The sequence below is a fragment of the Haemorhous mexicanus genome, chromosome 8, assembly GCF_027477595.1.
Source record: "Haemorhous mexicanus isolate bHaeMex1 chromosome 8, bHaeMex1.pri, whole genome shotgun sequence".
Lineage (NCBI taxonomy): Eukaryota > Metazoa > Chordata > Aves > Passeriformes > Fringillidae > Haemorhous > Haemorhous mexicanus.
In genome coordinates this window covers 31,648,681-31,663,447 of record NC_082348.1, presented here as the reverse complement: position 1 = coordinate 31,663,447, position 14,767 = coordinate 31,648,681, and the positions used below count along the sequence as shown (strand labels likewise).

Genomic DNA, 14,767 nt, shown 5'->3' with positions numbered 1-14,767 from the left:
TGGGCTATTGTTGTGAAGCAGTTGCAAGCAAATGGGGTGCATGGCCTCTTGGCAAGCCCTGCTAGAAGCAGCCACTGTAGACACAGCTGCAAACAATCACTTGGCAGGCCAGAATTCTGCTCAGGGGCCTCAGGATTTTTGGCATTCATCCACCTCTGGCAGGCCAGAATTTGGATCAGGGTCCTCAGGGTCCCAATGTCTGTCCTGGGGATGGTCAAAAGGCAAATGAGGGCAACTTCAGACCGCCTTTCACATCGGTGACTCACGACAGTCTTTCAAGGGTCTTATTTAGGAGAGTTCAGTAGTATCGTTGTGAATTTTTTAGGACTCATACATTGGTAGCATAACCTGGAAAGCAGACACAGTATGTCAGAGAGACAATAAGAGCCAAGTGGCTCCTGTAAACTGAACTCAGGAACCTGGACTAGTGAGTTTTGTTCCCCAGGGAAAAAGACTGATGTTAGGGTTAAGGGGCCTGTGGCCCAGAGTGGCTGGCTTGCTCCTAAAAGCCTGCATTGTTCAGGATGCCTCCAAGACCCAAGCCGGCACCACTTGCAACTCAACTCCTTAACAGTGCCAAGTGGGTCCCACATTCTGCCATCAGGAATCTGGATGGGTGAGGTTTTTTTCCAAAGGAACAGGGCTGGCGTTTGTTTTTGGGGGCCTGTGGCCGGGAGCAGCCGGATGGCTCCTAAAATTCCCCATTACACAGGATGCCTCCAAAGTCCAAGCAGCAACCACTTACAACTTGAGCCGGTTTGACAGCACTACGTGTTTTCTGCAATCTGCCATCAGGAATCTGGGTGGGTGAGTTTTGTTTCCCAAAGAACAGGGCTGGCGTTGGTTTGCAGGGGCCTGTGGCCTGGAGTGGCTGGCTGGCTCCTAAAATTCTGCATTGTGTAGGATGCCTCCCAGACCAAAGCTGGCACCACTTGCAACTTGGGCTGGTTTGAGAGTGCCAAGTGGGTCCTGCAATCTGTCATCAGGAATTCAGGCGGTGAAGTATTGTTTCCCAGGGACAAGGGCCAGTATTGGCGTTCGGGGGCCTGAGGCCCAGAGATGCCGCCTGGCTCCTAAAATTCCGCATTGGGTAGGATGCCTTCCAGACCCAAGGTGGCACCACTTGGGATTTGGGCTGGTTTGACAGTGCCAAGTGACTCCTGCAATCTGCCATCAGGAATGCAGGCAGGTGAGTTTTGTTTCCCAGGGAAAAGGGACGGTGTTGGTGTTCGGGGGCCTGAGGCCTGGAGTGGCCAGCTGGCTCCTAAAATCCCGCATTGTGCAGGATGCCTCCAAGGCCAAGGCTGGCACCACATGCAACTTGGGCTGGTTTGACAGCACAAAGTGGCTCCGGCAATATGCCATCAGGAACCCGGGTGGGTGAGTTTTGTTTCTCAGGGAACAGGGCCAGCATTGGTTTTCAGGGGCCTGTGGCCAGGAGTGGCTGGCTGGCTCCTAGAATTCCGCATTGCGCAGGATGCATCCTGGACCCAAGCTGGCACTACTTGCAACTCAGGCTGGTTTGAAAGTGCCAGGTGGCTCCTGCAATGTGCCATCAGGAACCAGGGTGAGTGAGTTTTGTTTCCCAGGGAAAAGGGCCAGCGTTTGTGTTCAAGGGCCTGTGGCCGGGAGTGGCCAACTGGCTCCTAAAAGTTTGCATTGCACAAGATGCCTCCAAGACCCTAGGTGGCACCATTTGCAACTCGGGCTGGTTTGACAGCGCCAAGTGGCCTCTGCAATGTGCCATCAGGAACCCAGGCGACAGAGTTTTGTTTCCCAGGGAAAAGGGATGGTGTTGGTGTTCGGGGGCCTGAGGCCCGGAGTGTCCGGCTGCCTGCTGAAATTGCGCATTGCGCAGGATGCCTCCCAGATCCAAGCTGGCACCAGCGAAAACTTGGGCTGGTTTGACAGTGTCAAATGCTTCCTGCAATCTGCCATCAGGAACCTGGGCTGGTGAGTTTGATATTCCAGGGAAAACGGCTGGCATTTGTGTTCAGGGGTCTTTGGCCCGGAGTGGCAGGGTGCCTGCTGAAATTCTGCATTGCGCAGGATGCGTTCCAGATCGGAGGTGGTGCCAGTGCCAACTTGGGCTGCTTTGACAGTGGTATGTACCTTTTGCAATCTGCCATCAGGAACTTGGCTAATGAGTTTTTTTCTGAAGGAAAAACACCGGCATTTTTGTTCAGGCGCCTGTAACCCAGAGTGGTTGTCTGCCTGTAGAAATTCCACATTGTGTAGGATGCCTCCCAGACCTGAGCTAGAACTCCTGCCAACTCGGGCAGCTGTGACAGTCCCAAGTGCCTCCTGCAAGCTCCCATCAGGTACGTGAGCTGATTAATTTTGTTTCCCAGGAATGAGGGCCGTAGTTTGTGTTCAGGGGCCTATGGCTTGGGGTGGCTGGTTGCCTGCTGAAATTCTGTATTTCTAAGGATGCCTCCAAGACTTGAGCTGGCACCACTTGCAACTCGGGCTGCTTTGAAAGTGCCAAGTACCTCCTGCTATCTGCCTTCAGGAACCTGGCAGATGTGTTTTATTTCCCTGGGAAAAGGGCTGGCATTGGTTTGCAGGGGCCTGTGGCCTGGAGTGGCTGGCTGGCTCCTAAAATTCCGCATTGTGTAGGATGCCTCCCAGACCAAAGCTGGCACCACTTGCAACTCGGGCTGGATTGACAGTGCCAAGTGGCTTCTGCAATCTGCCATCAGGAATGCAGGCAGGTGAGTTTTGTTTCCCAGGGAAAAGGGCTGGCATTGATGTGCACTGGCCTGTGACCCGGAGTGACCTGATGCCCTTAGAACTTCCACATTGAGTAGGATGCCTCCAAGGCCAAAGCTGGCACGGGTGCAAACTTGGGCTGGTTTGACAGCACAAACTTGCTCCTGCAATCTTCCATAAGGAATGTGGAGTGATGTGTTTTGTTTCTTAGGAAAGAGGGCCGGCTCTGGTGTGGAGGGGCCTGTGGCCCCAAGTGTCCCCCTGCCTGCTGAAATTCTGCATTGCGCAGGATGCCTCCTAAACCCAAGCTGGCACCAGTGGCAGCTTGGGCTGGTTTGACAGGGCCAAGTGCCTCCTGCAATCTGCCTTCAAGAACCTGGTGGATGAGTTTTATTTCCCTGGGAAAATGGCCGGTTGTTGAGGATTTGTTGCAGATTGAGGAGTTTTTGAGAAACAATGGCCATATTCAGCTGATGCACAATCCAGCCTGCTTGGGATAATGGACAATGGACACATTCACAAACAATAATGGACATATTCAGAAAATGGGGTAGGTATATCCTTGAAAAAGATACAAGAAGAAGAGTCAAATAGACTCAGCAAGTTTGTCAGTGAGCTTGGGAAATTGAGGAAAAAGTTCATGGGTGGGACAGAAAACCACAGCCAGATGCGTGAAAAGTTAGATGATCCAATCAGCATCCTCTCCTAGACGCGTGAACAGCTAGGCCTAACCAATCATGTATTAGCTAGAGATGTGTGGACAGTAGAGAATTATTATAAATACAGTCTTTTTAGGGATAATAAATTTGGCTTCACTGGATCATATTGGTTGTTGTGTGATGTCCCTGAACCTCCGCATCCCGCACCGTTCCCCCCACAGCCGGTGTTTGTGTTTAGGGGCCTATAGTAAATCAAAGACGACTCCGATGAAGGGGAGAGAGAATGATGCATCTAAATCCATCATCAGAAGGCTAATTAATTACTTTATTATACTGCATTGTGTACATTTCATCTAAACTGAATCTGCCAGGCACTCACTCTTGCTCACAACTGCACAGAACTGCACTCATCTCTGATTCTCTCCTGACTGTCCTGTGACAGTCCCACACACACACACTTCTTGGCCCTGATAGGCCAAGGGAACAAAACATCCTCACTTTGGCTAAACAATCTCCATATTGCATTCTACTTTAGCACAACAAAGGCACAGCAAGAGAGATAAGAGTTGTGTTTTCCTTCTTCTCTGCTTGTCTCACAGCTTCTCTCTGTTCAGAGGGCATGTGAATACCACAGGGGCCTGTAGCCCAGAGTGGCCGGTTGCCTGCTGAAATTCTGCATTGCGCAGGATGCGTCCCAGACCCAAGCCAGCACCCCTGCCAAGGGAGGCTGCTTTGACAGTGCCAAGTGAATCCTGCAATTTACCATCAAGAACCTGGACTGGTGAGTTTTGCTTGCCAGGGAAAAAGGCCAGCGTTGGTGTTCAGGGTCCTGTGGCCCGGAGTGGCCGGCTGGCAGCTGGCTCCGGAAATTCTGCATTGCACAGGACGCCTCCCAGACCCAAGCTGGCACCACTGCAGATTTGGGCTGGTTTGACAGTGCAGAGTGGCTCCTGCAATCTGCCATCAGGAACCTGGGTGGGTGAGTTTTGTTTTCCAGGAATGAGGGCTGGTGTTTCTGGTGCAGAGGCCTGTGGGCCAGAGTGGCCAGCTGGCTCCTAAAATTCTGCATTGTGCAGGATGCCTCCCAGACCCAAGCTGGCACCAGCGAAAACTTGGGCTGGTTTGACAGGGACACCTATACTGAATTGGAAAATGCTACTGTAGCTATCCTTTTTTGCTGCTGTGTGTGAGTTAGAATAAAATGTTTTAAGGAGAAGCTTCTGGATTTGGGGGATTGGATTTACTTCTTCTCTACAGTTACTTGCATAACAGTACAGAATAATTGTTAAATGGACCAGTTTTAACTCTGTACAGACAGAGAATCAGTAAGTTGGAATATTGGTAAAGAACTGAAGGAACAGACAAAACTTAGAGTCTGTAACAACTTCTGCTGCCTGACATTTGGTCCCAGGAACTGGAGCTCAAAAAAAACCTACCTGCAATTACAAGTTGCTGTTCAGAAGTCATGAAGTGAGGCCGGAGATTGTGCATTTCTTGGATGGATATTGGCACACTTTAAATAGGGGCAACAGGCAGACAGCAGTATTAACACCCAGTATTTAAGATCCCCTGGTATGGTTAAATATTCCTTGGGTTTTTTTATTTGAGATCAGGTTTGCTTATCTACCTCCACCTCAACTGATGGGATGAAGAAGATAGATATACTCAATTTCGTCTCTGCTGTTAGTTTCTGATGAAACAGACATTTTGGCTTAATGTAAGCAACTATTAATGACTTTTTATTAAAAGGTGGATTCAGAAGACAAAAAATAGGAATTTGAAACTTTCAGTTAAATAATTTTATGTCCAGTCGTCTTCTATTATCTGTACAAACTTCCTCCAGAAATTCAGCACTCTAGTATTAAATATAAGTATTGAAAAACACTTAAAACCACAATAATTATTAGTAACTCTATGTAATTACTTTCTCCCTGGGTTAATATTTAACTAGCACAGAGTTAAGACATCTGTGAAAGCCAGTTGATATCAGCTTTGTTATATTACAGAACAAGAGAGAGGAACAAATGGAGTAATATTTTATTGATCAGAAACAATACTTTTCTCAGCAATTAAAATGCATGATTCATATGAACAAGGTGAAAATGAAACAACCAAAAAAATAACTTCACATTTTTTCCATTTTCTTCTTAGTGTAAGCATATTAATCTTATTTCCATAGTACAATAAATGAATGTTGCCTGGTTGCCAGCCCAAATGTTTCTTGACATCAAAAGGAGTACATGTTGCAGCATTTCTACAGCCAAATGCTCTTATAAGTCACCACCATGAAAAACTGAGTAACATAAATGCCAACATTAAAAAACCAGCTGAGGGACCCTGCAATGCAGCCATTTATTACTTGAAGACAGTAGCATTAAAAATAGACATTTTCTCTCATTGAATCATAACATGCTGGTGTTACAGATAAAAAATATAAGACAACTATTGCTGTAGCCCCTGTAGATTGATACAATAAATCCAAACTAAAACAAACAAACAAACAAAAAAACCCCCCCAGCAAATAATAACATGTAATAAAAAAATAATAATCTGCATGTTCAAAGGAATCTCATAGCCCCACCAAAAGAGATTTTACTTCCATCCCAGAGAAGACAGCTATGGACTACAACATTCTGTAAAGTAGAAGAGAGCCATGAGAAATGAGCATAAAAATTTGATTTTAACTTATGGTGACAGAAAAACATTTTAAGAAGCAGAACCTTCTCTTAGCTATGTAGGAACTGAAAAAAGGTGAGGTAGGAAGACAAAATAAGGAATTGGTATTTTCCAATGCAAATTAGAAAACAGATTATCTAATCTCAGCAAGAGAGGGGAAATACAGCTCTGCTATACCATGTGATCCTTCACTGCCAGAAAGATTTTCTTGCACATCCAGCTGGCTGTGTTTCTTTTCCAAAGTGAAGATGGGGAGATATGTGCCTAGAAGGAAGCTGTGATTGTCCACCTAGAATTAGGGTAATTTCTGTAAAAACATTTTTCCCTCCTAAATTATAATTACATGTTTCTCTAATAGAAATATATATTAAATGACAAAATCTGTAGTCTGGTAAATTTGAACTGCCTCTCTGAGAAAGAAGCTTAATTAAAGTCTAATACTGTATCACAGTCTAAACCAACATCTATTTGGTAATTACAACAACGATCCACCAGGTACCATGAAATAATTGTCTAATAATGTGCCATAAATGGTTTACAGCACATTTAAATGGACAGACACCTGTCTGGGCTTTGAGTCTCAGTGGTACCTGCCGATTGTGTAAAGGAAACTCAAGACAGATTTATACCAGCTGATGATCTGGTCCCACAATTGTAAAGCTGCTACACTGGAGCAGGGATTCTCTGCACCCTGATATCTTCAGAACATGGCACAAATGTTAAGTAGCACTACAAAGATCAGCAAGCAGAGTTGTAAATAACCTCTAGTCATGTTGTAGCAGACATTGTTACTGTCACTCTTAAAAATTTAAGAGACTGTGACATCTGATTGTCAGGTCTCACACTACTCTACACAATCCAAGAGATTCTTCAAATCATCCCCATCATCTGACCAGACAGCCCTGCAGAAGAGAAGAGATCTTCATTTGTGCATCCTAGCTGAAATTCTATATTGTGAAACTGTATCAATAATAAAACACTTTCTATATTCAAACTCCAGACATAAGAACTGTAAAAAAAGCTAAAGAAAGGTGCAAGTGGCTGGACCTTGCCACATCCTCCTAATGTTTTCTTTGTAAGTACAAAGCATTAAACACCTTAAGAAGTCACAAAGTAATAAACACTGAAAATTACCTAGACACTATTGAAGCATAGAGAGAAACTACTGACAAAAATGTTTAAATGTCAAAGTCAAGGTGGCTTGTATACAATAATTTTGTATGCAAAATTATTTCAAACTGGTCTCAGAAAGAACTGTCTTCCAGTTTTTTCACTGGACTACATTCATCAGCAATAAGTTCATTAGCAAAACAGTTCTACCATCTACTTTTTCTTCTGCCTAATTTTGGTTTTTCCTCACTTCAAGTAGACTTATCCGCAAATGAAATGTAAAAAATTTTTTCTTACATTTTTAATTTTCAGTGAGCTCACCTTGTTTCATGCCCTCATTCTTGAGCATTTTTGTCATTTCACCTGACAAAACTGTTATTTCTTTAAAGCACAACGATTAAGGAAAAATACAAGTTTCTATAAAGACACATTTTCTCAAGACCTTCCTGATAGCCTCCTAGTTTTCAGTGAGACCTTTATGCACCAGCAGAACCAAAGAAACAACATATAAAGCACTGCTCTTAGCTAATTAACTGAGACAGAGATTCAGAATCAACCAATCTAAAACAATACTGAAATTCTCCATCTCTAAAGTTTTTAACCTTTATCATACAAAACTTATACTGGGCTTTAAAAGTAGTATAACATGTGCACTGTGCTCAGTCTTGCATGCTCACCTCAGACAGCAAAACCGGCCACAAAATTAACCCAAACTTTGCCCCAAGAACGAAGGAGTAAGTTATCAAGCATATGGCCAGGGAAATACATCAAAGTAAAATCAGAACAATGCCACAAGGAATTCTGTACATGACCTTCTCCAGCTGAGTAGATTCCTTAAGCACATAATAAAGTTCCACCAGCTGCAGTTACTATGAGTGTCTGGAGGGACTTACAGTGACTCAGGTTACTCCTTTGCTCTCTGGCAGTGAGGCCTCACCAGTCCTGTCTTTGTTAAATCCAGAAGAAACTTCCATATGATTCAGGAGAAGGAGACACTTCTGAATATCCTGAAATAGCTTAAATAAAATTGCTCAAATCTTGGTGCAAGATAGTACATAGCAGTACAGAAGTACATGAAGGCTCACACTGGAAGTAGTGTCTCTGTGCTTGGTGTAAAACAGTGGGAAGAAAACAAACTGGCCAAACCAAAGCAAAACATCAATCTCTTTAACCAAAACAGCAGTATCTATCTTTGAATCTGTTCCCTCAGACTACCTGTCAGGCTTTTTTGATAGCCAAACGAAAGCTGGACCAAAAAAAGAACCTGGAAAACTTCTTGTTATTATTGCACCTATTTAAACCATTTTGCTATGCTCTGTTTTAGGTTGAATTAGGACAACAGAGTATGGTATTTACACTCTAAGATTCTATAGGCAAATGAAGCGGCTTCAACACAGCACAGTCTTATACAAACTTCCAAGAAAATAAGAAATCCTTCATTGACTTCCTTTGTACAAAAATTTGCCAACTTTGTCTACACAGTAGAAACTGAAGAGGCAAAGTTTGTATCCCTATGTAAAGGCACATACATATATAGATATATATGTACAGATGTCCATACTGTATAGATAACACAAACACAAGTATATATGCACGTGTGTGTATACACACACACACACACACATGAGCAACGTGTCGGTTTAGTTTGCATCATCCAGGAGAAGAACATATTCCAAGGTAGCTGAGATCTTCTGGCCATGAAGTCAATGGATCAGCTGTGGATTGGCACAAGGGCATGGGGCAGGGGCAGCCCCTCAGCCATAGAGCTTCTCAGTCTTGAGTGCCACGCTGTCCATGTCATGGTAGCCCTTGCCGTTGAGGTGCTCGCCAGCGCAGTCATGGCCGTAGCCGTAGCCCTGCACGTCGCTGATGGTGGACACAGTGTAGGAGGCCGTGCGCATGGCGTCTGAGTGGCTGAAGCTGTGCTCAAACTGGATCTTGTACTGGTTCCAGTGCCTCCTCAGCACTGCCTGCACCTGTGCCCCCAGACAAAGCAAAAAGCACGTAAACCACGGCTCAGGGGCTGTGGTTGTTTGTCTCTTCATTCTTTGTCTCAGCAAATGGGACAGCAAGGCTCAGAAATCCTGGGCAAGGACACCTACCTACGTGCCATTTAGCACTTGAGGCATTCTCAATTATTCACCACTTAGGTAAACATCATTTTTCAGTAAATTTGGTGTGAAGTAATGGCATTTTACAATTGTAGTGCACTAGCTGCTGAGGAAAAGCACAGGTTAGAGGAGGAACAGCAGCCACACAGTTTTCTGCTTCCTCCCCTGTGAACTGCAGTCCAGGGAAGGATAGATCAGAAACAGAGGTGGAAAAGGTAATTTCTGTTTGTCCTTATTTCCAAAAGGCCACATCCTCAGCATCTGTAAATCCATTTACTCTCAACAAACCATAATTTACATTTGCTGTAATCATTACATGATTTTAGCACAAGTCAGTCTTTCCCAATTTCTGACCATACCTTAAGCAAATGACTAGTAGGACAAATTCCTGAACTCCACATTTCTAGCAGAGTTAAAAATAAAGCTGATAAAACAGCTGAAGGCCCCACTGGTTTACACGTCTACACTGAAAGGATGTGATGTTTGTCATGGCCTTCCTCCCCTCCAATATGGTTAAACACCTGTGCAGAGTGGAGCGATGAAGTACCACATTCATGACATTCCCACAGAATTAGTCTTTCAGGGAGCATGCCAAGTGGGGAATGCTAACAATGGTAACAGCTCCTGTTGTGGCATTTTCAAACATTTTTTTTACTTTAAAATAAACTGCCTACAAGTCATGACTATTTAATTTCCTTTTCAGCCAAACTTTGTACGGAAAGCAGTCCTAACTGCTAACCAGTGAACAGTGACTGCCCCAGTTAATTGTTTATATTGTTTATATTAATAGTTTTAGGATTTTCCGTATGTCTTCAGGGTTTATGTTTGTATTCCATTTCCCTCACACAATGGCTCCTTTTGTCTATTTTTACTTGGGCTTTAATCATGAAAAATAAAAATAAATTCAAGAAAAGGGATGTAGTTTTTAGACTTCCCGCACTCTGGTATCAGAAACCTCTGTTTAAAGGAGAACTTCATATTTCTCAAATCCTTCACAAGGACATGTTAGAGTAAGGAAAGAAGTATCAACCAATTAACATAACAAATTAGCATTTTAGGGCAAAGGAAATGCTTTCTTACTGTTCATAAAAACTTTCTAATCCATTCCAAACATCTAAACACAAATCTTCAAACACTGAGAAATCAACGATCTTGATACTTTTGAGTTTCAGCTCCTATTGCTTTTCATATCAAAACTGTGTACTTCTTCAGAGCCTAAAGGCTGAGTTCTTGTTTCAGCATGGGAAGTTTTTGATTAATTATTATATGCATTGCACAGAACCTTAGAATAGAGCAAATACAGAACCTTAAGTCTTTGCACAATTTGACTCCATCTCCTGTAATCTATCATAAAGCCAAGACAAGGAGCATATTCAAAATTCCAGCTTTTCCAAGAGGGAAGCTTGGAATTTAATTTGGAATCAATCAATCTGTGTTCACCACTAAGCTATGTGGTATTTGTTCTCCTTTCACAGTCAGTTACTTCAATAAGCTCAGAGTTTGAACGTAGACACACATGCAAAAAATTACACATTGAGCAATTTTCACTTTAGACAAGACAGGCTGGAGGTGGGGGAAATGCCAGCAACTGGAACTAAATGGTTTAACAAGGTCAAAGAAGTCTCTTGGTGGAGCTGGGAGATTAACTAGGCTTGCCAAATTACACACTCCACTCCTCTCCCATACTTCTCCTGGTTCCTTCAGTAACAATTGTTCATCTTATTTTTGCTTGCTAATAGCATTTGTTGACCAATCCTAAAGGATTCCATAGCTCCTGAGAACCACCAGCATCCCTGCAAGACAAGTGTCTTGGGGCTAGTGCCAGGGGAAAGCAGTCCAGCTGCTCCATGCCAGGGACAGAGAGCTATAAAATGGGTTTCCTCTATGGGCAAAGAGCATTTCCTCTCTGCCTGCCCCAGTGCCCATCACGCTGTCTTCATGCATTTCTAACTGAGCCACTATTCCTGGCATTCTTCCCAAAGCCTCTCCATCACTGCTGAAGCAGGACTGCACGCCCTGTCCTGCGGTGTGTCTGTTCTTGGAGGGTCTTATATCCTTTCATCTGTTGTGAGTGGCTTTCAGTCTCCTCTAACCTTCCAATCATTTACAGAAAAAGATTGGAAAAAGAAATTACACTCTGTTTAACAATATGTGTGTCTGCCCACAAAGTGAGAATAGAACTTTTACCACTTTCTCCTCAGCTTTGAGCAGTGGCATGGAGCTGTAAATTCAGCTCAGGAGGGGTAGAACTTTGTAAATTTGTTACAAGAAAGTATATTAAGGAAAGCATTGAATGAAAAAAAAAAATTATAATATTATAATTGTGTTTCTCAGTCATTAACAGAGATGCTGGTCCCAGCTGGAAGAATCTTTCATTCTTTCTCACCTTATAACTTAATAATGGCTGGATTTGATGAGTTTGCAGGAAGGACTCCTTCCAGTCAGCCCTATAAGACTGCTAGCTTGATGTTAAATATCAGACAAATGAAACAGCTCAGTAGCCAACCAGGAGAAAAAAACCCAAAAAACCTCAAACCACAACACGGCCTCATCTGTCTCATCTATTGTACAACAGACTGTATAACCTTGCAAACCTGAGACTATGCTTTTCAGGGCAACATTTCTGTGGAGCCGTGAAATGAAAGGAAAAAAGCAAACAAACCCCACAAGGCTTACACAGATCATGTAGGTCATTACCGCACCTGCTATTAAAATTTCAACAGGAATCTTCCTACTGGTTGATCAGAGATCTGGGGCAAGCTTCTCCTCTGACCACAGCCTGTATGACCCCAGAAGCCACTCCAGGCCATCTGAAGCTGGCAAACCTGATGTGTTGAGAGCATCCTATGGTGGGCTGCTGGCCAATGAGCAGACTGACTGTGAGTGCCCTTGGGGAAGCCCTGCCACAGAGGATCAAAGCTGAAGGTCTTGCACATCCACCCTGTCTGAAGGAGCTCTGTGGCCAGCAGCTGCAGTGCCTGTAAGAACTGGATTTGACAGGCCATCCCTGGCTGCTCTGCTCAGCAAACTGGAGATGTTCCTTGGCTACAGTCAGCAGCACATACCAGCTATTTTTCTCACATTTCTTAATTCATCTTCAGTGAAGTTCTATCCTAGCAGATCACTTTTGTTCACTTTCTGGCCAGAAGCGTCTTGCTTGAACAGGATTTGGCTCCTGATATTTGGTGCAGAACACACTAAAACGTACAGTAACAGGCTAAGACTTAGAAAGAAACTAGTGCTTTTGGCATTTTTTAATTGCTAATACCCCTGTCCTTCACCCCACTTGCTGGGGCTGGAACCTTTTAGGAGACAAAGGAAAGACATTTTTTTCTGTGCTGGCATTTTTCCCTACCTACATTCTCCCCCCTTGCATTTTCTAAGCGATACAGTTGTTTATAAAGCACTAAGTCCTTTCTTGAGCAAGGTGTACTGAAAATCATTTTAAAAAAGCAAATAGTGGTCACTGAAGCACTGGACCCAAAAGTGGTTTAAAAAGGATAAATTTCCACTCTCTAGAGAACAAATACAGACATTTATGTTTAAATAAGTCAAAGTCTATGGTCTAAGAATTGAACTCCTAAATTAATAAATGTTAAAATACCTACGTCCTCCTTTAAATATTATTCTGCCAGTAGATATTCAAGCACTGATTCACTTATATTAGCATTTATAGGAGTTGTGGAAGAGCTCATCTTTTACCCCTGAGGAGCCCATGTGAACTTAGGGGATGACTCAAGTTTGGTTTTTCTTACACAGCAGAAAAGGATATGTTAAAAAATATGAGTTTGTAACATTGAAATATTAACAGACACCGGAATAGATTTCAAAATCAATCATAATTTAAAACGAAAAGCAGCCTTGGAAGAGGCACAAGGATGAAGACAGAACTGAGCAGTGGACAATATTGTTTCATAAATACTGCAGAAATTTCAAGGTTTTCCACCCTTCCTCCTTAATTTTCTACTGGAGCAGAACAAACTGATTTTTTTTTTCAAAATACCTGTTTTTAGAAGGCATTCTGAACTATACTATGGCATTATGAAGGCATCCTGAGCTTTCTGCACTGCAGAAGGGAAAGAGTGTGTGAGATGTCAATGCAGAGTGAGGGCAAGTGATCAGATCCAATCCAGAACACTTAATGCTGTTCTTGCTTTGAAGCAAATGTATGAGCAGGGACTTGAACCTGAATCTACTCTATGGTAAATCAGATCAAGGCCCCTGCCCCAGACAAAGCCTATCTTCATATTTTATGGCTCCTTGGCAAAAAAAAAAAAAAAAAATCACTGAGACTCATGCATTTGGGTGGGGGGACACACAACAAAGACACACAAATAAACCTTCGAAGACCACGGTAGTTTCATTGCAATTCTTTCAGCTTTGGACTTGGGAAGAGAAGGAAGGGCGATCTACTCTAATCAATTCTAGCATTAGTGAAATATTTACCTTTGAGTAAAAATTACTGCCCAAGAACACTATAGAAACACACTGGCACAACTTAGATAAAAAACCCTAAGGGTTCAGTCTGAGGAAAACATCTGGTTACTCCCAAATTTCTGCTCACAGCCTACACTATAACCACACTAAATGTAGAACAAATGAGCAAACAGATGTGTAGGACTAAGTATAGCATTGTAGTTGTTCCTCTTCCAAAAGTGTTGGCAAATTACCAGTTAGTTTTCTGGTGGGGATATTTTGTTCATTTGTTTTGGGATAGCTGGGATTTTTTTTTTTTTTTTTGCAAGCAAAAGCAACATTAACAATTTTAGATATATTTTTTTTAGCCTTCCTACTGCTTTGATCTCTGACACTAAGCCTCTGGAAGTGTACTCTCTACAGCGTGGGGCAAGAGTTTCTACATGAAAGTCACCCTGTGCACTCCAGGGCCCTTGAGGTAGCCAAGATAACAGCTGGTTAGCTTCAACAGGATCAGTACCATCTATTGCTGAAACCTAGCACAATCCTCTAATGTCAGAATAAGGTCTGTCCTTGGAACTGGCTGATCATGGTGCCATAAACATGCACTTGTGACCCACACAAATTCCTGCCCTAAGTGCACCAAGCTGTTAAGGTCTGACTGTTGGAATGCGGCTTTTCGCTTGTGCTAAAAAACACTTTTCCAAACCTCAGCCTAAAATTTTCCCAGAGAGCCTCATAAAACAATCCCAGACTCATAGAGGGAGTTTGGTTGGAAGAGACCTTAGTGACCATCTAATTCCAGCCCCCTGACATGGGGTACAGCCCTACCCCAGCCCAGCTACACCTGTGCAGTGCGGTCCTGCTCCTGCTACAGAAGGACCAAGCAATGATTCTCCAGGATAACATCCTGTACAGCTTCCAACAGAGCCAAAAAAAACCCTTTCTGGGTTTTTCCAGACAAAAAAGCCTTCTGAGTGTTGAATTGCTTTTCAGTGTTATGATATTTATTGGGACTTTATAGCAACGTGACAACTCTCTTCAATTTCTTGATCAAGACAAATATGTATAGCTCAGCACCCA

At 43.2% G+C, this 14,767-nt stretch overlaps 1 protein-coding gene across 5 annotated transcripts in view; it reads right to left on the bottom strand.

The window, feature by feature from the left end:
• Positions 1-5,396: 5,396 nt before the first annotated feature.
• Positions 5,397-14,767, bottom strand: part of LOC132330751 (calcitonin gene-related peptide type 1 receptor-like) — a 63,104-nt gene continuing 53,733 nt past the window's right edge. For all 5 annotated transcript variants that reach the window (XM_059853480.1, XM_059853482.1, XM_059853483.1 and 2 more), the window contains one exon: positions 5,397-9,133. In XM_059853480.1, the coding sequence (XP_059709463.1) occupies positions 8,912-9,133 (222 nt within the window). In that variant the 3' untranslated portion in view covers positions 5,397-8,911. The remainder of the gene's footprint in view (positions 9,134-14,767) is intronic.